Source organism: Serinus canaria, chromosome 1A, assembly GCF_022539315.1.
Source record: "Serinus canaria isolate serCan28SL12 chromosome 1A, serCan2020, whole genome shotgun sequence".
Taxonomy (NCBI): Eukaryota; Metazoa; Chordata; class Aves; order Passeriformes; family Fringillidae; genus Serinus; species Serinus canaria.
This window is the reverse complement of record NC_066314.1, coordinates 65,064,820-65,089,539: the sequence shown is the minus strand read 5'-3', so window position 1 is coordinate 65,089,539 and position 24,720 is coordinate 65,064,820. Positions and strand designations below refer to the sequence as shown.

The following is a 24,720-nucleotide window of genomic DNA, read 5'->3' as shown; positions in this document are numbered from 1 at the left end:
TATGTGCATCTTTTATTCTTCTCTTGGCGTTTGAATACGAAATTAAACTTGTTTATGTTTGAGATGCATCACCTGAAAAAAAGGAAGACCAAAGTGGCAATTGTTCTGATTAGTCATGCTGCTCTGCCTCCTTGGAAATGTTCATTTGGAATATTGCTCTGCTAAGTATTCTGATTTATTGCTTGTCACATATGATTTACATGTCTATCAACCTAAACCAGCAGTGATTCATTGTTTTCTGCCAGCATTTCAGAACTCAGAAATGTATTTAGGATAAAGTCAATTTAATAGGCTTATATTCCAGCTGAAAAAATTATTTACTGTGCCCCATGTTCTACAGCTCTACCACTCTGGAGAGAGTGGGAGTATCTACCAGATCATTAGTGAACCAGAGTCAACAGTGCCTCTCTTCCTTGTCTCCAGTGCCAATTAGAGGAGATGACATAGAAATATGTGTTACATATTTTCCTAGCATTATTTCTTCATGTAATCAGTTGTTGTATTTCTCAGTTAATCAGCTGCCTGCAGGATATGGATTGGTGTTGCTAATTGCCAGTTGGTGGTTCTGTCTACAATATATTTTCTGATAAACTTGGCATGCCAAAAGTACTTGTAATTTCCTGAACTTAAACAGGACAAACTTAAATTTCCTAGGAAGTGGAACTTCCAGCAATTTGTTTTGGAGCACCTTCATGGAACATGGGGAAATGAATTCTGTCCTTCTAACACTCCCACTACAGGTTTTGCTGTGTCAGCATGGAGCTCACAGTATTAGCAGAGATTCAGAGAGCAGAGGCTGTTGATCTCATCTACAAAACAATGGTTCCACCTGATTTTCAGGGATGCATTAATGGCCTTTTCCTCATTAGAAATTCTTGTACTTTAAAACTTATTTATAACGTGTTATAGCTGCAATTGCTCACATGGATTGTGCCTCACACCTTTTGTTTAATGCCTATCCAGCCATTCTAAAAAAGAGGACATGGGTTCTGTTTGTACTTAGTATATCTGCAACCTTACAGCAAATATTTGTTGTTGGAAGCATATAACCTTTTCTCTATTTTTAGAATATGAAGCACTCTTCATATTAATTTCTATTTTAACAAGGTCAGAAAAGGTTTTCTTAATGATGAGCCAAATTTTGTGTAAATTCTCTGTAGTATTCTCTTTCTGTTTGTCAGGATAATCCTTCTTTTATTAACTTTTAGAGCTTTCAGTGCTTAGCCCTTTCTTTCTTTTGTATATGTGTATTAACGTCTTTTCTAAATAAATCAAGTCTCCTGTAAATTAAAGTTTGTTTCAGTTCCTGTGAAGAGCCTCTTAATTACATGAGGTCTTTTGACATATTCATTAGGTGGTGGTCCCTGCTCTCAGCAGTGCAGAGACACAGGATCCAGTTACGTCTGCTCCTGCTTTGTTGGCTATCAGCTTCAACCAGATGGTATCACCTGTGAAGGTAAAAGAAATAAAGCCATTGTTTTGATTGTAAGCAAAAAGAGCAAGAATAGATACAAAAATACCCAGAGAGAAGAGACCAGAACATGCTTATGTCAGCTGGGGAAAGAGATGAAGTCATAAAAAGTTGATTTGAATGGAGTGTTGAAATGAGGATTGTGGGAAGATGAAGTAAAGAAAGGGTCAGTGGAAAAGGTGGGGAATTTAGAATGGAGAAGAGGCAGAGTTTGAATTTGTTGTTGTGAATAAAACCAACACAGAATACCTATTCTCTCTTGTAAAAGTGTATTGTTATTGATAAGGCAGACAAAATAAATAGAGTAGGATTCTTTAGCTTGTTAAGGACACGACTGACAGAAAGGATTAATGTTCTGGACTCCATGAGTGGCATGGCAACTGTCAAGGAAGGATTGTTAGTTTCTCCCTGATGAAGAACTGGTTCTTCCTGCACCCCTGAGTGTGGTCAGGCACTGCCCAGGCTCCCCAGGGAATGGTCACAGCCCCAAGGCTGCCAGAGCCCCAGGAGGGCTTGGCCAAGGCACGGGGGGGGTTGTTGGGGTGTCTGTGCACGGCCAGGAGCTGGACTCAATGATCCCTGTGGGTGCCTTCCAAGTCAGCATATTCTGATGTGTGGCATCAAATGAAATTTGACTTCAGGCATGTGCAATGTGACATTTGGAGCCTGGGCTCACTAGCTCAGAACCTTGTTGCTGAGGGATATGAGCCCTTCCAGGGCATAGCTCACCTTGCCCATCCTGCATAGCTATTCAAGGATGACAAGTGTTCCATATGAAGAGTGCCTTTTTCTGTCAGTGACTGGAAATGTAATCCTAAGTACCTCAGATACAAATTTCAGAATGTAAAATAAATGTTGATGATTGGTGAGAATAGCACTAACCTAGTTGGGCATATAAAAGGAAGAGCTTTTACATTTAATACACATGAATGTCAGATTTTCTTATGCATTCGAAGTTTAAATGAAAAGAATTTCACAAAGGAAAGGTCTATGAGTAGCTGTAAAGTAGAAAGTCAGCTTGGCTCAGAGAGTCCCTCAACCATATGTTGGTGGGATGCAGAGCAAGGTGAGGATTTCTGAAAGTTTGCCTCGTTCATAAAGTCACTGTAATCTGACCATGAAATCACTGAGGTTAGAAAAGACCCTAAAGATCATTGAGTCCAACAAAAACCAAACACTGCCAACTCCACCAGCAGACCATGTTTACACATCCTGGCTGTAACAACTTCAGGCATATCCAGGGACATCATCGACTATTAGACTCAGTCAGATGATGTTGAGTCTTTGCTCTCACTCAGTTAAACTTCCTCTTCTGAAGTACAGTGTATCAGCCAGAACTGGTACCAGCAGGGTGCAGATGTCTTTGCTGGCTCATGCTCTGGTGACAGCTGTATAGCAGGATGTGAATGTGAGGCCAAATCCACACTTTTGAGTTCAGATGCTCAGAGGAACAGATGTTGGAGGTGTGCCCACAGCGAGCCTTCGACCTGTCTCTTCCCAGGGATGTCATGCTTCTTACTTGCTCTCTCTTGTTTATTTTTAAATAATTCTGCCTATTGTAGATATTAATGAATGTATCACTGGGACACACAACTGTGGGATTGGACAGACCTGTGTCAATACTTTGGGATCCTTCCGCTGCCAGCGGGACACGAGCTGTGGCACCGGCTACGAGCTGACAGATGACAGTCGCTGCAAAGGTATGTCCTGTGCAGAGAAACTGGGATCTTCCAGGCTCAAATTAAACACTGAGCACTTCATCATGTCATGCTCTTTGGCCTTTGGTAAATACACATGGAACTGAGGCACACACACTTCAAGGACAGCAGTCTTCCCACCTGTCACCTTGCTAAAAAAACAGATCATGCTGCTGGGGGCTGCTGCAAAGATTTTCAGGAGAAATAACTGCATTTCACACTGGCAGTTTGTGTTTCATGTTAGGAGCTGGTCTGGGGACTAAGCCAGGTGATTACCAAGGTTCAGAGCTCACACTATACACAATACCATGGAGATTGTTTCTGGCTAGCTGCAGTCTGTCTGTGGGATTGATTGCTCATTTGTGAGAGGAGTGCCTAAGTCCTGCTCGTGGAGCATATCTGATGGTTTGGCTGCACCTGAATGAATCAAGTTTGCACATGCTGGAGTGTGAAACAAAGTGTGGCAAGTGGAGCAACCAGGTGATTCAGTTTGAAAATATGAGGGTAGATGCATTTTAAGAAAAAGAAAGCAAGCTTTTATCCTTAGGAGGTTACAAAGGGATTAATTTCTTAATCACAGCATTCCTAGGGATTTAAAAATGTAAAGGGGTTAAAACCACTGTCCTTGACTAGCTGTGTTTGAACACAAAGGTCCTTACTAAAAAGGTGACTTGTTTCAAGTTCCATCTAGCTTAAAGAAGGCTCTTATGTGCGTTGGTTACTTCACCTGGTGTGCTGCCTTTCCAGAGATATAAATTAGCAGCAAACTCCAGTTGATGTGGAATTGGTTTTCACCATGTCTGTTCCCCCTAAGTTTAAACTGCTTTATAAATAAACTAATTTCATTCCACTGAGTAAATTAACTCAACCAAAATTTTGGGTAAGGTTTTACTGTAGGAATTGATCAGTGATGAATAATAAATAGATTGAATAAAAAAAGCTGATGAACAAACTCCAATGCCAAACCTGCAGAACATCATACAATATTTTTGAAAGTATCATGGTGTAACTTTGAAAGCCCTTTGAAGTAACACTCCCCTTGGTTTGAATGACATCAGATTTAGGCCAACAAATAGCTTACTGGCAAGTGTTAACAGATTTCTCTGTTGGGAAAAAAGAAGTACAGATAGTAAATTATACTTGCAACTAATGTTAGAAAGTTATTATCTGGGTAGGATATGTTAATAATGGTAATTATTAATGCCATGTAAAGTGATAAAAATAGTCATGTATGGTTTTTAAATGCCAAGTAACATGACTGAGCTGTGCTACATATAGAACCCTGCTAAACCCAGTTCAGTATTAACCCAACCTAAACTTCAAATGGTCTCCACACTGATTTTTTAAGTCCCACAAAACTCTTGGGCTGCTGTTGTATCAATGGCATGAATGAGAAAGCTGAGGTACCCTTTTGCTGGAGAGTTTCTGGATTTTGATAGCTTTAGGAGATTTCATCTCATTGCCAGCTGGCAACCATTAATTTTAATTGCTTTTTGTGGACAGGACTACATTCCTGAGTGAAGCCTCATTTGCTATTGTCTCCTTTATCTGCTTTACGTGAACATTAATTTATTCAGAAATATTCATTGTTTATTCTGAACTGGAGTAGAATATTAAAGTAAGCAGAAGTCATATTTATGTGCATTTTAAAGCATGATAATGCAGGGATATTGCAAGCCTTAATATGGATGGGAATCAAGGCCAATTAATTCACTTATGAACAGTATCTGCATTGGATCTAAAGCTAAAATTAAAATTGCACTTGGATAATTAAATCTTCCTGACTTCTAAGCACACTGCTGAATCAAGGCTGGGCAGTGCTGAATGTGATACTTTAGGTACTCTAGAATAGTTGTGAATCATTTAGTTGTGAGAACTAAACTTTTAAAGCATAGCATGCACAGACACCCCTATATATCATACTAATAATGAAATTGTAAAAAAATCTTAACCTACCTGGTTTTACTGAGATGTTTTTTGAGGTAGTCAGATTCATCCTGGATCACAGAATCCCAGGAAGGTATGCTGAGGATTAATCTATGTGATGATTTTAATGATGTCTTTATGTTTTAAATGCAATGAAGGAACCCTTCTAATTCCTGCTAACAATTTCTTTTTGTGATGTACCAGATATTGACGAGTGTGAGACTGGTACTCATAACTGCCCCCCCGATTTTATCTGTCAGAATACTCCAGGATCTTTCCGCTGCCGCCCCAAGCTGCAGTGCATGAGTGGGTTTATACAAGATGCACTGGGCAACTGTATTGGTAAGGCATGCTCTTGTCTTGGGGAATGCTCAGGTGCTGCTGGGAGAAAAGGTGTACTTCTGCTGGGTGGGTTCTGAACTGCTCAAGCTGTTCTTCATCTGTGTATGCACTGCTCTTTCCTTGATCCCACAGGTAAGAGTGACAGATGAAAGCCATTGAAATAAAACATTTAAATACTAGGTCACTATTATTAATGAGATTGCATTACCTAAGGTGGTTAGCTGCTTAAGTCTTTGGGTGTTTTATCTGAAACAAAATGTGTAAAAAATTGTCATATATTTTATCTAACTCTATCCAAAAGGTTTTAGCCGAAGGTTTGTGTAGAAAACTGTAATTATGGCATCCTCTGGAACACCTTTTGATATTATTCTGCTTGGTTTTACAGGCATGTAGGTCTTTCCAGACCTGTCCCACATTATAGCCCATCTTACTGTGTATGAGAAGATGGGACAGTTATAACATACTGTGGAGAGGAGTTTTACATTAAAGACTGATGACAATCTTGTCAAGCCAATGCCTTGTTTCCAAGACTCCCCAAAACCAGAATTACAGCCTTCATATAAATGCATTAAAATTACTGGTTTCCAGCAGACTTTATATGGATTTGTCTAATGTGGCCTACAAATCTATCAGTTATTCCCTTGAGTATTATTTTCAAGTCTCAACTCAACTTTTAATTCCCCCATTGGCACAGCAAGCCTTGGACTTGTGGAACTGGCCGAGCAGCAGCAGCTGCCAAGTTGCACTCATTACCAGCCCCTTGTTCTCCTGTAGAGTTGAAATCTGACACTGGAAACAGACTGAAAACAAAACTGCAGCCTCTGAAACGAGGGGGGCAGTGCCTGTGCACAGCAAGCCCTTTGAAAGCACACGCCTGCCACAGGTAGTGCCAGGTCCGTGGCAGATTTTGATTAAGTTGCTGTCATGGACATCAGTGAAGCCACATCAATTTGCAGCAGCAACAGTTATGGCCTGTAAAATGCATTTGCTCAAAACATTTAGGCAGTTTCACAGCCCAACTTTACACACTGGTAATCAAATACTGTTCTGTGTGGAGTTGAGAGGATTTTGTTGTTGGATTTGTGGCTCTGATCATCATGTAGAAACTAAGAGCTCCATCAGAACACACAGACTGAAGCAGAGCTGTTTAAGCTGGTGAACTGAACTGTTGATCAGTGCTTTGTATGTTTAGGAGAGACTTTTAAAGGCTTTGAAACAAATACAAGTTCTATACCAAATTTCCACTGCTTTTCAGTGATATCTATGGCTTTTTACCTCCCCAGACTTCACTCTGGAAGCTTTGTATGAGTGGAGCTAAATGTCCTGAACAGTTGTCTTCTCCCATAGGCAGAACTTTTTTCTGAAGGGTTACATAATGAGAGCATCTTACCTTAAACCTCTTGAGACTGGGAAGAGTTACACTGACTTGTGCTCTTGTAGATATCAACGAATGCCTGAGTACCAATATGCCATGCCCAGCTGGACAGATCTGTATTAACACTGATGGCTCCTTCACCTGCCAGAGAATCTCACCCAGCTGTGGCCGAGGTTACCATCTCAATGAAGATGGAACAAGATGTGTAGGTGAGTGGCAGCTGGGTAGAAAAAGCAGTTCTAAGGAAATAACTCACATAAATAATTTATGTTTACCAGTTTCTTGCGCTTTGTCCAGGTTTTTATCATTCCCATAGTCGGTTCTTGATCTGTTCTTTCCCTCATGGCAGTCCCAGCAAGTGAAGAATGACAAGCATCCACCCCCTGTCCTTCATAAAACTCAGGAAATCCTGCATTTTGAGGAGTAATGATTATCAGCCCCCATAAATGTCATTGGCTGTGACTGCATCAATGGAACAATGCTGTGTGATCCCAAATCTCCTCAGTACAGAGAGATAACACAATGTCAACTTAATGCCCCATAGAAGCCATTCAAGTGACACTGAAAGATATAGATGTCTTTGGCTGGCTTTTAACTGAGGTGGTTTTTGCGAAGACAGGGAATTTTGTATGTGTTTTCAGTTTCTGTGAGTGGCTTATCTAAGCACTACTGATGATTCTAGATCTCAAACATCTTAGACTAGATGAAAATCTGATCCACAAATATGAGTATGCATAATAATACAATTTTGCACCTGAATTTCTTCAAAGAGGAATTGTCTGATTACTTCATTGTTTTCATCCCAAGTCCATCAACATTAAGGACACCTTAGAGCTAACCTGCTTTGGTGTGAATAGTTTGGATTTGTGACTCTGATCTCGTAAAAGCTGAGAGCATGATAACATCTTGTTTTCTGTTCCAAAACACTTTATAACCACCAGAGGACAAAAAATATGTTAACATGTTGACTCTTATGTCAATCTGTATAGTTAGAAATGTACTTAAAATCACTTTTTGTTGTAGATGTGGATGAGTGCTCATCCTCCAACCAGCCCTGTGGGGAAGGGCACATCTGTATAAATGCCCCAGGCAATTATCGCTGCGAGTGCAAAGCTGGCTATAGCTTTGATGTCATCAGTAGGACCTGCATTGGTGAGTTGCACCATCAACCTAAATACCTGCATCCACAGTACTTACAAAATGATCCTGTGTAAAGAACGTCACTGCTCTGTGCATAGCCTCTGTCATCAGAATGTAAAATTGACTGCTATATTATTTGGCTGACTCCAAAACCATATTAATGAACTGCTGATACTTCAAAGGAAGCTGTATTAGTTATTGTTAACATGTTATCTGCTATCCTGTTAAAAGGTAAGGTTGTGAGAGTGTGTGTAATTGTTTTCTATGTTATTTTTATAAGCGCCTACAGTGAAAGATTCCTTTGGAATATCAAAGCAACTTTCTCCTGTATAGATCTAATCCAATTATACTCTGGCGTGCTTCTAAATGAGCATTTTGAGGACTTCTTCCCTCTTTAGTATGAAATTTGAATCTGGAAAATAACCATCAAACTTTTATAACCACATTCTTGTCCAGACTGGTATTGCAGTGAGGCAGCCCATCCACAGAGCTCTCTGTGTGTTTGTCATTGCAGATATCAATGAATGCAGGCGCTACCCAGGCCGCCTCTGTGCTCACAAGTGTGAGAATACTCCTGGTTCCTACTACTGCACTTGTACCATGGGCTTCAAACTTTCAGCTGATGGCAGATCCTGTGAAGGTACATCTGTCAGTGCTCTGGTTATGGAGTGTGAGAAACAGCCCTGTCACCCTGAGTTTTTAAGTTTTTCTAAGCCTTCTGATGTTCACATTCTTGTAACGATCTTTCTCACACGCTTTATGCAAATAACTTATTGGTTTGCATTCTTTAATAGAGGAGGAGAAATTTGATGGACTGTTGGTTTGTGCCAGTGGAGAGGTGGCACTGACACCCTCCAATCCACTGTCAGTTTTGGAAATCTATAAATGTTGGTGTCAGAAATTAAAAACTCTCTTTTTGCCTTGGAAGAGCTGCTTGTCTGTGTCATGTTATTTTACGTCCTATAGTGACACAGCTCATTGCTCTTTCAGCTGTTTTTTTATTTTACCTTTCATGCACTGGAATGGCATGAGAAATCATCACAGTGTAGTCTCTCTGGTTATATGAATGCTGCTGTGCTTAGTTGAGGGCCACTATAGCCCACAGCTTGAATATATCACCCTTAGACTGCATCATTTGGCAGGACAAGATGACACAGCCTCAAGCTACACCAGGGAAGGTTCAGGTTGGACATCAGGAAGAATTTCTTCCCTGAAAGGGTAGTGAGACATTGGAAGGGCCTTCTCAGGGAGGTGGTGGAGTCCCCCTCCTGAAAGTGTCTGAGGAATGCCTGGATGTGGCACTCAGTCTGGGTGACAAGATGAGGCTTAGTCACAGGCTGAACTTGATGGTCTTGGAGATGTTTTCCAGCCTGAATGGTTCTGTGATGCAGTGGTGTATGGGTCTGCTTTTGCTGCACTTTGAAGGGTGATTCAACTCAATCAGGTTCAAAACCTTCAAAACCATCCTTGCTGATATCCAGACACAAAAATGTAAGTGTTGGCCTGAAGATTCCCTCCCAGTCTCAGGAGGAAATCATAGCACAGTGCAAATTAACCTATACTGCCTGTTAAGAGTAACACACTGAGAGTCCCCTATTTCCAGGTTACTCAGTGACATGTGCCATCCTTTTTTAATTAAAACAATTACCTTCCAAATTTTGTCTTATTCCAGTACTAGGAGTGATGAATATTGCAAGAAATTTGGGGTTCAGGTGTATAACTTTGCATTTCAGATTTGAATGAGTGTGAGAGCAACCCCTGTAGTCAGGAGTGTGCCAATGTGTACGGCTCCTACCAGTGCTACTGCCGCCGAGGCTTCCAGCTCAGTGACATCGATGGCATTTCCTGTGAAGGTGAGCTCTGTGCTGCAGGGAGAGGGTGGGTGGCCATTTCTTTTGTTGCTGTAACAAACATGAGCAATTCCATGTAATTTTTTCATTTTAACATTTGAATCTCTTCGGTATTTTCTTTATTTTCTATCTGTATTTAATGAAGGTCTCCTGCCCATGCCCTTTTCTAGAGGCATCTCTTTGTATGTGTGGTGACATTTTTGCTGTTGACACTGATTTGTAGCTTGGCACACTTTTGTAATTTGACAAAAATTTGTCTTTTTTCTGAGGAGCTACCAAAATTTCTAGTGTTCAGCAAGTGGAGATATGAGCATATTTATGTGTTACTAATGTAATACATGATATTACTAGGTAATATTTTATATATCTTCTTTCTATGGCTGGTTCTGAACTAACGTGTTCTCAAATACAAGGGAGATGTGTGTATGACCTCGTGGACAAGATCCTGAGCTTGGACTTAGGTCTCCAAGACTTATTTAACAGTGAGGCCTTGGGCAGAACACCTAATGGTGATTTCCTTTTGTAAAAACAAGGATAAAACTATTCCTCTCCCTCCCTTTTATAAAGACTAAAATACACTGTAAAGTGCTTGCTCTCATCCATTACTTTGTCTCTTGGGCACTCATATAGCTTATAATTTTCTTCAGAGTTCCATTTATTCTTGAAAATCTTTGCTATTTAGATGTTGTTGGCTAGAGCCACACTATCTGATGATCTTCTTCATTGCCCAGAAATTAGAATCATCAAATTGTATCTGAAGCTCATAGCAGGATTGCTGTCTATGTGCACTGGGCTGAATGTCATGAACACATAGAAAATTAGTGGTGTTTTTTTTCTTGCAGATATTGATGAATGTGCTTTGCCCACTGGAGGACATATCTGCTCCTTTCGATGTGTTAATATTCCTGGGAGCTTTCAATGTACTTGTCCCTCCACTGGGTACAGGCTGGCACCCAATGCACGCAACTGCCAAGGTGGGTTCAAGAACTGCAGGGAGACCTCATGCATGGTGGAATTCTGACAAGTTTCAGCAGTTTTTGTGTTTAAAAAAATGCCTTTCCTATGACATGATAGGTAATGCAGCACACACCAGCTCAACACCTGAAGAAATCAGTCTTCTATAATAAATATACAGGAAATTTCAGTTACAAAGTAACTCAGTAGAGACTACTTCTAAAAACATTATTAAATGATTATAAAAAATTCTTACAATGAAGATTCCAACGATGAAATGCTATGAGTTATCATAGCCATTAAAAGGAAATATCCTGCTGTAAACATGTCAGCAAATATTTAGGTCTTGTCCACTTAGTGGCACTGCTGCTCTTCCTTTTCTTCTTCTTGCTGGTTGGTTGGGTTAGTGTTCTTCTTTTTTGTTCTTCTGTCCTTCCCTTGCAATCCTGCAGTAATGTTTAATTGCACTCCCATGTTCTGCAGTACCTGAAAGGATACTGGCTGCATGTTGAGTACTTGTGTTCAGTTCTGGGCCCCAGTTTGGGAAGGACATTAAAACACTTTAGTGTGTCCAGAGGGGGTAGTGAGGCTGGAGAGGGGCTGGGAACACAAACCCTGTGAGGAACAACTGAGGGAGCTGGGGGTGTTCAGCCTGGAGAAAAGGAGACTCAGGAGTGACCTTATCACTCTCTACAACTCCCTGAAAGGCGGCTGTAGTCAGGTGGGGTTGGTTTCTTTCTCTAGGCAGCAACTGGCAGAATGAGAGGCCACAGTGTCAAGCTGCATCAAGGGAAATATAGGTTGGATATTAGGAAAAAGTTTTTCACAGAAAGAGTGATAAAGTTTTGGAATGGTCTGCCCAGGGAGGTGGTGGAGTCACCATCCCTGGATGTGTTTAAAAAAAGCCTGGATGTGGCACTGGGTGCCATGGTTTAGTTGAGGTGTCAGGGAACGGGTTGGACTCAATGATCTTGAAGATCTCTTTCAACCCAGTGATTCTGTCATTGTCTGGCACCTGCAAGGAGAGGAAAAGCCTGTATCTAACCCACAGCCCTATTTCCATTTGGCAGATATCGATGAGTGTGTTGCAGAAAGCCACAACTGCTCTTTCAATGAGACCTGCTTTAACATCCAGGGCGGCTTCCGCTGCCTGTCCTTGGAATGTCCCGAGAATTACCGCAAGTCAGGAGACACGTAAGTACCTTCTTTCCCAAGGTGGCATCATCTCCTCAGTGCCATGCCACTGCTGGCTGAACACAGAGCAGTTTCTAGCTACCCTATGTTTTGCACACACAAGTCTGGTTTCTTTCTCGTGTTCCTCTTTCTAAGAAAAAAGATACTCCCTTAAGAAATGCCACGTGTCAGTGGTTTGCACCATGATGATCTCCAGAGCCACAAGCAGATACTCTCTGTCTGGCTCCCTTGCAGGGCAGCCTGATAGGAGGGCTACATTGGGCTTTGAAATCCTTGGCTTTTGTTTCAGAATCACACATAATCTTTCCTTACCTTCACACTTCAGCTAAAGGCTTTGTTTTAGCTCCCTCTCTGAATTCTCACCTGTACTGTTGTAAAGCATTGCAAGAATGTCTTATTTTTGGTACCATTTGATTGAATCCTAGAATGGACCTTAAAAATCATCTAGTCCCATCCCTCTCTGCCATGTACAGGGACATGTCCCACTAGAACAGTTTGCTCATATCCAAACTGGCCTTGAGCACTGCCAGGGTTGGGGCATCCACCTCACTGGCCAACCTGTTCCAGTGTCTTACCACCCCTTCCTAATATCTTTCATAAATCTCCCCTCTTTCAATTTGCATCTAATTTTCTGTATTAAAAACCTGGGAATCCTAGCGAGGGTGGTATACTAGCTGCAGCTCACAATTGTGTCTCTAACCTAGCTCAGTCTGTGCATTCTGGTGTAGAAAATAGGAGACAGCTCTGGGAGGAGGGGCAGCTGGCAGCTCTTTTATACCCATAAAATAGTGCCTGCAGAGAGGAGAAGTTGTTGCAAACTGTCAGTTGTGCAGCTAGAGTTTATGGCAGGTGAAAGTGATGCTTTGCCTCCTGCCCTGTGGCTTTCTGGCCACCCTGTACTCCAGCAATTCTTCCAAAGGCTGCTTCATGGTCCCCCCGTGTGCCTCATACTCAGGTAAGTGTGAGCTCCACCAGCCAGGGAGGAAAGCTGACAAATCACATTTGTCATCAGCCCACTGTTGCTTTTCCCAGTCAGTGTTGGTATGGGCACCATCTGTCAGACAGACCTGAGTACTCTGTGCCTCCTCTGCAGAATGAAGCCAGCACTGATCTCCATCTCAGGGATTTTGTGGGGATTAGTTAGTTTGCATTTGAGCCTTAGTCTTTGAAATGTCATGTAAGTGGCACAGCAGATGTATTTGATCAGAATGCTGGAGAGGAAGTTCATGGTGTAAACCCAGCTATTTATGAAATATGCTTGTGTTCTGGGAAGGGTTATAGGAATTAAATTTTAAATTAAATTTGTCACAACAGTGACCAGGCAGTGCCTCATGATGCAGATGCTCTCTTTATTTGTAAGACCGTGGGTTCATTGGTATCCTAATTTTAAAAAAGTGAAAAAAGTGCATTGTGCAATGGGCCACAGAATTAGCAGATTCCTGCTCTTACATTCCTGCATTGTGGAGTTCAGTTTATAAAATACACATCATACACACATTCCATTTCATTTTCTCTCTTATCTGTATTTGACTTCATTGGCTATTTGAGCTATATGGCATCTTCTGGGAAAGCAGTAGAGTGTCTGAATGTTTTTCTGTGTCTAGGTTGTTGGACTCTGTAATGGCTTCCTCTGCCTAACTCAGACCTACTCACAGAGTAGATCCTTCTGATGTTCTCAGGCTATATAATTAGGCTGAGTCAGACACAAATCCTGCAGCCTCTCAGTGAAATTCTAATTATTTTAATTCTTTAAGTCATTATCTTGTTGGATTAATTAGGTTTTCCCCTCCCAACAGTTACTAAATGTATTGCTGGAAAGATGTTTGCATAAAGCACAGAGAATGTGAGTTCATTGCTGTCCTTGGTGAGGAGCAGTGGGTTCCACAGGTGCTCTCATTCTCAGCTGTATATAAGTGTTACACCATTGTGCAGGAATCAGGGTTTATGGGTGGGATTACCTGGTGCACACTGGGGAGCAGCTCATAAGACAGCTCTTTAGCACCCTTTTTGCATCCAAACTACTTCACATCTCCTTGACTGAATCAGTTTTGCAGGTGTACCCCAGCAGGGCTGATAGCCAGCATATCTTTGTTAGTTCTGCATGATAACAACACTAAATTGCTTTTTCACCCAGGCTCTAAAATCAAAGCATTTGGCTTCTTATCACACCTAGTACAGATACCATTTTTTCTCTGCTTTTTATTCCAAACACATTCCAGTTTCACCAACTTGGCACATCATAAGACAGCTTATTTTTCTATTCCCATCAAGCTGGCACATCAGGAAATATTTTTACCCTGTTCCCCACTATTTTCTTTGGAATAGCTATAATTTAATAGGCCTCAATCCTGTAAATCCAAGTTTTCTTATTCTTATTTTTCCTCAAAATCTTTACGTTCAGGCCAACAGCACTCAGTGATCCAGAAACTTCTTTAGCCAGTACCTGTAAAGCAGAGGTTTTTGCCTGATGTCTGTTGCAGTGGCAATTGCCATCAGGTAATTGCAGTATCATCCCAAGCTATGGGCTGGAACCTCAGGATGCTGTTTAGATACTGAGCTCCAGGAAGAAACAGTCTGTGTTATCTTCCCCAAAGACAGCAAAATGCCTGGCTTGATCTAAATGGTAACAATTTTGTTGAAGGCCTTATCTCTTTTACTTAAATTCTGCTTTTTGTTTTTCATTGATCAGTCTTGGGATTTTTCCCAGGATAGATAAGATCTGCTGCTCCTCATAATAGAACTTAACTTGCTGCACTGCCTTGCCAAACAGTTTTTGTTTTCAAATTGCATAACAATTAACTTCTCTTTATATGGCATTGAAGTCTAACATTTGTAATATTTAAGCCAAGAAAAATAGTAGAAAAGATAAAGAAGCGTTTATGGCAACATGTCAGATGTGTGCTGCATTGAGCCAAATGGGGAACTGTTTGTATTTTCTAGACATGTCTGTGCATATTATTAAGATTGCCTGGTGCTTATCATTATAAGGACATGTTTTTAACTCCTTAAAATTTTGCCAAAATGTAACCAATGGCTGAAATTTTACATGCTAGGTGTCTGACTCAGGCTCAAGTTTTGGCAAATTTCAGCCAGAGCAGTTCACCCATTTCCAAGAACAAGTGTAGAGAGGAGGACACTGGTATGTGTGTTTTAAAGACATTTTGGTGATTTTTTTTTATTTATTTTAGCAGTTTGCTGTCATGCTATGGAGCAGAAATCTGAAATTTGCTATGAAATTGCTTTTGCACTTTTTTGTCATCCTTACCAAAATCCTCTGAAACTTTTAAAATTACAGACTTTGTAAAATTTGTAAAATTGCCTTCAGCCTTTTTTAAGAAATTAAGATCTTGATGGGTAAACTTTATCCACTCCTCTCTGCCAAAATGGGCTCAGATGTACCTGGAATCTTTCTGAGAGTTTTTTTGCTTCAAGTCCTTGAAGGATTAATATTTCAGAGCCTCAGCAGCAATCTGTCTTTGTGTTTGGCTATCTCCCTCACTGCAATTTAATTCTTCCTACCAATAGGGAGGTCTTTTTCTTCCATCAACAAAGAGTTCACTTCTGATTTAGTGGTCCTGAGCTTCTGATTGATCTTCAGAGCAGTCTGAGACATGCAGATGCAGCTTCACAGTCTGTCTGAGCCTGCTCCCTGGCTCAGGAGAGGAGCCCAGTCTGTCCTGGGCCAGTGCTGCCTGCCTGGACAGCCCCAGCTCCATGGATAAGTGAGATGTTTCTAGCATGGGTGAGAGAGGAGCCAGCTTGGGGAGAAGAAAATGAAAACTTGGAGATAAAACTTGGTTGAATGTAGGGAGGGAGGGATCTGAAGGTATGTCAAGATGAGGAGAATGAGTCTGGGAGATGCTTCAGGGGCAGCAGGTAAAGTGGGGTAAAACTACAAAGGGGGCAACCACAGGGGTCAGGTCCTTATGGTCAGGGGTGGCTGATTCCAGGGAACTGATGACAGGACAAGAGGACATTGGGAAGAATTTCTTCCCTGAAATGGTGGTCAGGCATTGGAAGGTCTGCCCAGGAAGGTGGTGGAGTCCCCATTTCTGAAGGTTTCCAAGGAATGCCTGGATGTGGCACTCAGTGCTTTGGTCTGGGTGACAAGGCTCTGGGTCACAGGCTGGACTCAGTGGTCTTGGAGGTCTTTTCTATCCTTAATGATTCCATTATTCTAATCCAGATTTGGATTTGGGACCATCAAAGTAATAATTTGGGATGGCCACACAAAGATCCTATGCTTTGGGTCTAGGGCTGTGAGGTGGAAACTCAGAGAACAAAGTGTCAGTCAGGAGAGAATGGAGCAAGAGGAGGACTGGCAGTGGCTGAGTAGACAGTCCTGATGCCAAATATCTGAGTGAGAAGCAAGGGCCACAGGACAGAGGAAAGGGGATAGGAAGAAGAAACTAGATTAGGAAAGACAGATGAAGGGGACAAGGATAGGATGTAAAGGCTCATTGCTGAGGGCAAAGACAATGTAGTTCTGTCTCCTCTACACCTTGAAATGTCCTAGGGACTTTCTATCTCCAGACAGAAGGAGCATAGAGAGCGCTTGTCCATCCTCATTACTACTCTGCTGTATCCTGTCTCCCTTCCTGAAGTGGGGCTCCAGATTCTCCTCTGGTTAAGAATTGTCTGTGAAGACCAACCATCAGTTAGTTTCATTCCCTTAAAGTTTTGGTCTGTTTAAGACAAAAACACCTTCCCTGCACAGCTGATCATTGGCATCCATGTCCATGATGTGGCAATGGCTCACTTGGACCTCATGGTGTGGTGCAACCTGCTGAAAAGAAGTGCACACCAACAGTAGCACAAGCAAGAGGAATATTTTTTTTCCCCCACTTTGCAGGGGAATATATTCTAGGAGGCTTGGAAGGCTGTTACAGCTCTGGAAGTCTACAGCAGAGATAGTTCACTAATAAAACTTGGTTAGTTGTTCAGCATGTTGAGTTGGTTTCCCTGTAGGAAGCAAGCCCTAAAGCCATAAATCTTGCTAATAGAAAGTTCGTTTTCCTTCAGTACGTGAGGAATTGTTGCATACCACTCAACCCCTTTGAGCACAATGAAGTGAAAACCTGACTCAGAAATTAACGTGAGGGAAGGCACAATATGTTTTTTTCCTCGTTTTTCTGTTACAAAATTTATTTTCTACAAATGGAATCCCTCCAGTTTTCGTAGTTTTCATTTATCAATGTTTGGTACATGAAATTCAAACTGGGAGTAATTCTTTGGAACCAGTATTTCAGCCACATAAATAAACATAATAGAACAGAGTAGAAAGTAAGCTAAAATAACTGGGTTCAAATTCAGGAATAAGCATTTAGCAGCAGTATACACTTAACTTTTGTAGCCCATGCACCTGATTTCAGAGTTTTGCAGAGACATCTAAAACTGCCCCTGGGCTCTGGGCTGGTTTTCTCTGGTAGCACTTTCTGCCTCCCCTGCACTCCTCTCTCCTTGGGGAGAGCCCTTGTCTCTGTCCTGTGTCTCACAGTGCAGGGGCAGGACACAGGAGCTCTGCAGGCAGCTCACCTGTCCCAAGGAGCCACAGGGCTTGGGCTGCTCCCTCCTCAGCAGCAGCCTGCTGCATTCCCCCACCCTGTGATTTCCTGCTGCCCACTGAGGTCTAGAGAGTACCCTGGGGTTTGAAATGCTCTTTGCTTCTCACCTTTGTGGTGTGTGACCCCAGAATGAACTCTGGCTCTTGAAAGTAATAATGTTTGCCATCTCTCCTCTGTGGTTATTTGAGGGAACAATTACTGCACATTAACTGAACCTACAGTGCAGTGTGTAGTGCATACCACCAAAGCATGAGATAAAAGATGATGAATTTTGAATAATTTTAGTCCTAGCTGCAGGCACATCTGTCTTCACAAATAACTTTCTGAATCCACAGAACATCCTTTTACTTTGAAAGCTGGGAGCTTTGGTTTTTTGTTCTCTTAAAAATTTCTAGCCATAATTTAAAAATGTATTTTACTTTTATAAAATAATAAAGGAGAGCATCTTCATGAGAGTGTAAGTGCTCATAAGCATGTACATGCTTCTAAGAAGCTGTACTTGAAGAAAATATTTCCAACTAAGGAATTAACTGTCTCAACATGCTCCATGATTTCAGCAAAACCAAGTAGCCTCATGATTTTAACAGCACCAAGTAATTCTCCTTAGTGGAGTTATTAATGACGTTTCAGAAAGGAATGCAGATCTCTCCATACCTGAAAATACTTCAAGAGTATCCACACCTAATTAGCTGGCCATCCTGTGAGGACTTGTGCATGATCTTTAAACACATGAATAAAGCTAAGAATGCATTCAAATCTTCAAAGAATTGCTTCAAAGAACTACTTTTGTTTGCAAGTAGTATTAAAAGAAAACATGCAACACATTAATTGAAGAACTGAGGGTACTTTTAATTAGTCTTCTTGAAAGTGCTGATATTGCATATAGTGAGGAGTTCCTGGAATTCAGATCACTGTGCATTGGTAACAAAGTGGGGCTTGCTCATGAACCACAGCTCTGTTGGTAGCAGATACTGCTGATAGGAGCTCAAACTCATGTCAGAATAAAGTAATGAAATGGACACTCAGACTTCCTTGAGGTGGTAAGAAACAAACCATGTTTTTATGCTGGAGCATTTCTTGGTAAAGAAAGAAATTGTTTAGGTTCCAAAATTTCAATCAGTGGAGCAAATACTGCTTGGAGTGGAGAAACTCTTGCATATGATTTAATTGATTCATAGTTTTGCATGAGGCAAGTTTGGAGCTAAGTTCTCAACCTGATCATGATGAAATTTTGCAAAGTCATCATCCAGCTGAGATCCTTGTTGTTGTCTACCTTTACTTCCACACACCTGCCTGAAAGAATATTTGGATTCTTGTGTGGTGATTTGGGCTTATCTTTAATCTGAAATGCATACAAACTTACCCAGTAAGGAATCCTTTACACACTTCTCAAACCCACCAGGTACCCTGATGTCAGACCTCCATTAATGTGTCCATAAACTGTAACACCCTTAAACAGCAGGGACTTGGATGCCCATAGCTGTCTACCATATTTTCTGGACAAAGTTCACTTCTCTCTGGAACAGAATTCATGAAGATTGTGACTGCTACTGTAAAGGTTTGTGGCTCCCTGCCAGCCTACATGGGTGATCTCTTGCTAGTGCTCTGGATTTTTCACTGTGACACGGTGCTGGGGTAAGGAAAGAACAGAGGGCAAACTCCTCTCTCACCAGAAAGTCATGGGAAATCATTCCCATGAGGGCTATGTAGGAGGAGGCTGAATGTGTAGGACACACGCTGGAGACATCAGGCTGTTGGATCTTGTGTTCAGGGCTTGCCTAGATGGGTGTCAGACTGACTCTGGTTGGTTCTGATAGCACAGAGCAGTACTTGTGCCATATCAGCAGGAAAAGGTTCATCTTCAGAGACCAACTCCTTGAACATTCATGGTTTTCAGAATACTTCACTCAGCCTTAAAATACAGCCAGACATCCCAAGTAGGACACAGACAACTCCCTTACCATTTAGAATCTCTTCCTTTACTGAACATATGTCCAGCCAGCAAAAGACTAAAACTTGGAGGGGGAAACAGTGGCAGTGTTCTCCCAGAGGGGCTTGGCTGTTGTAAATGAAAATAAACTCTCACCCCTGCTGAGGTGCCAGACTTGATCCATCTGTGCCTGCAGAGCAAGGGCAACACTTCTGACAATGGCAACGCTTCTGCCAGAGCCCCAGCTGCAGGCAAGTCCATCCTTATTGAATTCCTATCCCTTTGCAATGAGTGAGGTGCCAGGCTGAAGAATGGATGCAGGATGCAAGTCAGCCTATCTTCCCCCCCCCCAGTGCCCCTGCTCTCCCTCCCACTCGCTAAATGTGCGCTAATCTTCCTCTTGTCTTGTGTTCTCACTTTTCTTGCAGTCGCTGTGAGCGCTTGCCTTGTAATGAAAATAAGGAGTGCCAGAGCCTGCCCCTGAGAATAACCTACTATCACCTCTCTTTTCCCACCAACATTCAAGTACCCACCGACATTTTCCGCATGGGCCCTTCCAATGCTGTCCCTGGGGATAAAATTCAGCTGTCCATCATCAGCGGGAACCAGGAGGGGTTTTTCACCACAAAAAAAGTGAACAACCACAGTGGCCTTGTGGTCATGCAGCGTCAAATCACAGAGCCCAGAGACCTTCTTCTGACAATTCAAATGCGACTTTCCCGCCACGGAACTGCCAACACATTTATTGCCAAACTTTTTATCTTTGTCTCTGCACAGCTTTGATCCCTAACTTACAGCCATCACTGGCTACTCTTTCTCTTCTAAGAGTAGCTTCCCCCCCCCATCCCCGATTTTAATAAAGTTTTAGTTCATCTGTTGCATGCTGCACTTGCATTTTATTTGCCATCATCAATACAGTTTTCCACTTTCCCTTATAACTGAACATCTTAATTTGGGGAGATTCTTCTGTGTACTCTGCATCATAATACAAAGCAGAAGTTGGTGTCTAAGAGTTCATTACCTGAGCATTCTGAGGACTGAAAGCCATTAATTTACTTCACACAGTAGGGGAGTCAACTGATCATACACAGTTACATAGGATTAGGTCTAAATTTTCCAAAGGAAATAGGTACATACTTTGAACTGTCTGAACTGAGACATCTCTAGAAAATTTCATCCATTATGTGGCAAATAGTCTGGATTTTCTGAAACTCTGTTAAAAGGGCATAACTTGGACCCTTAGGAGCCCTGAGGTGGGTCAGTATGAAAGTGTGCAGCCAGATTCTCAAGCTGTCCTATTTATTGTTGCTCTGTTGTATCCCATGAGCTAATGCTGATTTCCACCCAGTTCTAGCTTCTAAGGAAGGTACAAAAGCTAATCTCCTCCAAAGAACATTTATTTGAGAGATAGTTCATCTTTCTTTCTGTGGAATTTTTGCTGAATGGAAAAACTAATGACAGCAGAACAGCAGTCAGCTTCCTAAGAGCATTCAACTAATAGCAGAGAGCTCCTTTCTGTTTCGCAAGCTATATCCTGAAACATTCCCATCTACAGGAACATTTGAAAAATATATTTGATTTGTCTCATAACACTTTTTTCTCTCCAGCTGTCATATTAAAGCTGATAAATTTTGACCAGTAAAAACTTTCTCCACAACTGCCATCACACCAAATCATAAGTGCTCTGAAAAGTCAGTCAGAATTCTAATATCCAAATCTTTCTTCCTTTCCTCTGACTTTCTTTGTTTACTTCTAAGCAGTCAAGAACAATACAACCAGAATATCTTTGGAATTCTTTTATTTTCTGAGCTGGAAGAGGATTTATTTATTACACAGAGTCCTTGTGTTGAAAAATATTAAAAGCTCATTCCCAGAGATATGATCCAAAAATTAATGTTCTACACTACCCTGGGCTCAGGTGTCTCTGCTGCTCATTAGACAGGCAGAACAGTCATTCCATAGAAGAACAGGGAATAATCCATGTGAATGCACCTGTAGAAAAAATATCTCACTATGTAAGTGCTAACAGCACAGTCAGGGTACAAGGGTGGAAACTGGGAACCTTCTAAAGCAAGATCCTGAGCCTTAATCACCTGAGCACAAGGAATGACTCCATGGGCTGGAAGCTGCAGGCTCTCAGGCTCACCATCAGCCAGAGCCTGGATCAGGGCAGGATTGCAGCACTCTGCCAGAGTATTACATATTCCCCAAGGCAAAGTTTATCACAGCTGGCTGACAGAGTTCAGGTCTCATAAGGAATGCCAGTGGTTAATAAGCCTGTTGACACATCCTTATACAGGTGCCAGAAGCTGCCAGTGGGGGTTGAGTCCCAGGTTTAAATACTGAGAGCACAGCCTGTGTCACCTGAGCTATGGGGTTTATTACTGCCACAGAAGGTGCCCTGGCTACCAGTTCCTTATGAGGCCATAATGAAGTAGGATAACTATTCAAAAATAAACTTCATTTTTGCAAACATTAGGATATATATTTTTTTTTTGGCAAAAAAATATATATAGGGAATATAGGAAAATAAGGGATTTTCTTAGGAAAAGAAGGGATTTTGAGAACATGGCCCTCAGTGTTGTAAAATGCTGCCATATTAATTGTATTTAGCAAGGAACTCAAGAGCACAAAGCTCACCTTCCCCTGTATTAGATGCTTGAATGCTGCAGTGTCCCTGGAACTTTCAGTAGCATGTAGGTAATTACATAGTGCTATTTATGTTTTCCAAATGAAAATGAAATCACAGCTCCTGGTCCAAAGAACTTACTGACTGAATCTAGGAGACAAAATGAAAAAGAATCATACCAGGACTTTAGAAGGATGAGAAGATTATACTCTGGAAATAATCAGAGCAGCTGAGCTGTTTCTTAGCTTTCTTCTCTTTAAATGAAAATGCCAAGAGGGAAGATGATCTCCATAGCAGTAATTTGTGCTAGAGGCAGAAAACTTGAAGGAAAGGTACAAATAAAAAGGTTCTCATCACTGAGGAAGAAAATTTTGCCAGTCATAGTCCCAACTATGAACAAAATGGAAAACATCAGCTAATCAGAAGATGAAATGCAAAGATGATGTGTAAGGATAAAATTATAAAGTAGTATGAGAACAGAGCATATAATTTATAGCAAATATCAGGATTTGAGAAAGATGTTAGTTGTGAAAGAAGTTACTCCAGTTCAGAGATGTCCAAAAGATGAAGCAATGAGAGAACAAAGCCTTATCAACTGCACTTTGGATATGCTGGCATGAGGCAATTAGCAGGGATAGCAAAAGAAAGGTGATCAGAGAGTGAGTATAATGAAGGAACAAATTCCAGTTTAGCAGTGTAGACAGAGTATTCAAAAAAAAACCCCAAGATAGTGGAATTTGTAAGAGGAGAGAGAAAAGGTGCAAGGAAATAGAGGTGACACAGACATTTATCTGCATCCATCCAGCTCATAACCACATGTGTGGTTTTAAGCTGGATGGATCTGTAAACTCAGGTTAGATGAGAGCTCACACAAATCACCTGTGACCATTGAGATCCTCTGATCTGTACCAGTCATGTCAGAAGGCTTTATTCCACAGGTTAACATCATGAATGCAAGTCTTATTTATGACTTCATCTTACACAAAATGATGGCTTTATTGGCAAAGTATTTCAGAAATACTTGTATTTGCCTTTTGTTCCAGCTGAAGTTGAGAGTAAATCTCCCTTTAATTCCCAGGAAGAAGCAAAAGGAGACCACTACTGAATGCCTGAGGCACTCCCACCACAATGTTTTTTGCATACAAATTCTATTATCTAAATACAGCTGTGGTAATTTAGGATGTTCTGTGTATTCTAACAGTACTTAATCTGCAATAGTGTCCCAAAATAAGTTATGCAAGCTGCTGTGTGTAGGGTAGGTGTCTAGGGCATGACAAGACTTTGCACACAGATAATGGTGGGAAGTAAAAGGGCACAGGCCACCTCTTCTGGCCTGTATCTCCTGTCCAGTCTCCAAACATCAAGTACAGGGTGTGAATACCTGTATTCCTCTGTAATACCTGTATACCAGGCTCAGCTGGAGTTTATTAGCTCTGTTGCCTCCCCATGGACTGTGCCAGTTCACATCTGTTGAAGCATGAGTTCCTTGATGTTGATTTGTGTTTTTCCCTTATTTAACTTCTTACAGTATCATCATGCTTGGCTTAATTTTTTTTTTTTGTGTTTTTTTTTTTTTGATGAGCAGAGTTGGGAACATGTAATAGGAAGTTACCGATATATTGATTATAAATACAGCCATAAAGTCCCTTTGAACATCTGGAAAAAGGTGGTTTGTAGGTGTGGACTGGGATAAGACATTTTGAAAAGAGCAAGAATGATTTGTTTTTAGAAGTATCTAACAAAATAAATCTTCCTTTTTTAGTTTCCCTTTAACTCAGTAATTTTTTCTTACTTTTAGTCTTTTAATTCCCCACCCTCTGACACTGCAGCATTTTCTTTTTCCACTTAGAAATATGTAGAAATGGGCAGGTCAAAGTTGAGATCATTTGTGGGGCTTAGTCACATTTGAAGTCCCAGCACAGCCCTTTCATCTCTCATGGACACAGAGTGGGCATTGTGTGAAGTTCTTGAACTGTAAGTGACTTTAAATTCACTCTAGTGGACAAGGGTGAGAAGTCATTTAACTTTTAATAGACTTTCAAGGCCGAATGAGCAGCTGCTTGGGATGGAATATGAAATGATCCTTACCATTTCCCCAAGCTCAGAATTCAACCTTTGAGATTTTAAATAATGTGGTTAACTTTTTTTCCTCTCTAGTTTCCATTCCTCTCTGTTTTCTCAGTTCTTTCAGATGGAAAAGGAGGGTGTGAAAAAAAAGACTTAAAAGAGGCTCTTCTGGCCTTTGCTACATTGAAAATTGTGAAAGTTGGGCCTTTACATATTTATGCCAGGTTTCTAAAACAGAAACAATTCTGTCTGCTTTATATGACTGAGTAAAAAAGGCTTGTGCAAGTAAAAGTGGCTCCACTGAAATCACTGAGAGCAGGTTGAGAGGGTGTGGGTCTCATTGTTCATCCTTGGAAAAGGACATTACATGGCATCCTGGGCACTACAGTTCTCTTTGTTTTCACATGCCTGGCTTGAAGAACTGGGTTTGAGGGGGTTTTGACTGCAACTCTGAGCCAAACCAAGTTCTTCAGGGGTCCCCAAATTCTGATGAACTGCATTTGTCTAAGTTTTTGCGGTGAAGAATCAGCACTTCTATCAATTACAGTTTCTGGCTGCCTAGATTGCAAACCACCAAGTAT

The 24,720-nt window shown here is 41.3% G+C and overlaps 1 protein-coding gene across 6 annotated transcripts in view; it reads left to right on the top strand.

Annotated features, from left to right (window-relative positions):
* FBLN1 (fibulin 1) overlaps positions 1 to 24,720 on the top strand; it is an 83,210-nt gene that overhangs the window by 35,851 nt on the left and 22,639 nt on the right. For 4 of the 6 annotated variants that reach the window (XM_050984763.1, XM_050984771.1, XM_050984775.1 and 1 more), the window contains 9 exons: positions 1,355 to 1,456; positions 3,034 to 3,171; positions 5,299 to 5,436; positions 6,877 to 7,020; positions 7,835 to 7,963; positions 8,466 to 8,591; positions 9,685 to 9,804; positions 10,644 to 10,775; positions 11,826 to 11,949. In XM_050984763.1, the coding sequence (XP_050840720.1) occupies positions 1,355 to 1,456; positions 3,034 to 3,171; positions 5,299 to 5,436; positions 6,877 to 7,020; positions 7,835 to 7,963; positions 8,466 to 8,591; positions 9,685 to 9,804; positions 10,644 to 10,775; positions 11,826 to 11,949 (1,153 nt within the window). Of the gene's footprint in view, positions 1 to 1,354; positions 1,457 to 3,033; positions 3,172 to 5,298; positions 5,437 to 6,876; positions 7,021 to 7,834; positions 7,964 to 8,465; positions 8,592 to 9,684; positions 9,805 to 10,643; positions 10,776 to 11,825; positions 11,954 to 19,871; positions 20,325 to 24,720 lie in introns of those variants that run through there. The other 2 variants (XM_009095103.4, XM_050984785.1) reach the window with 2 other exon arrangements.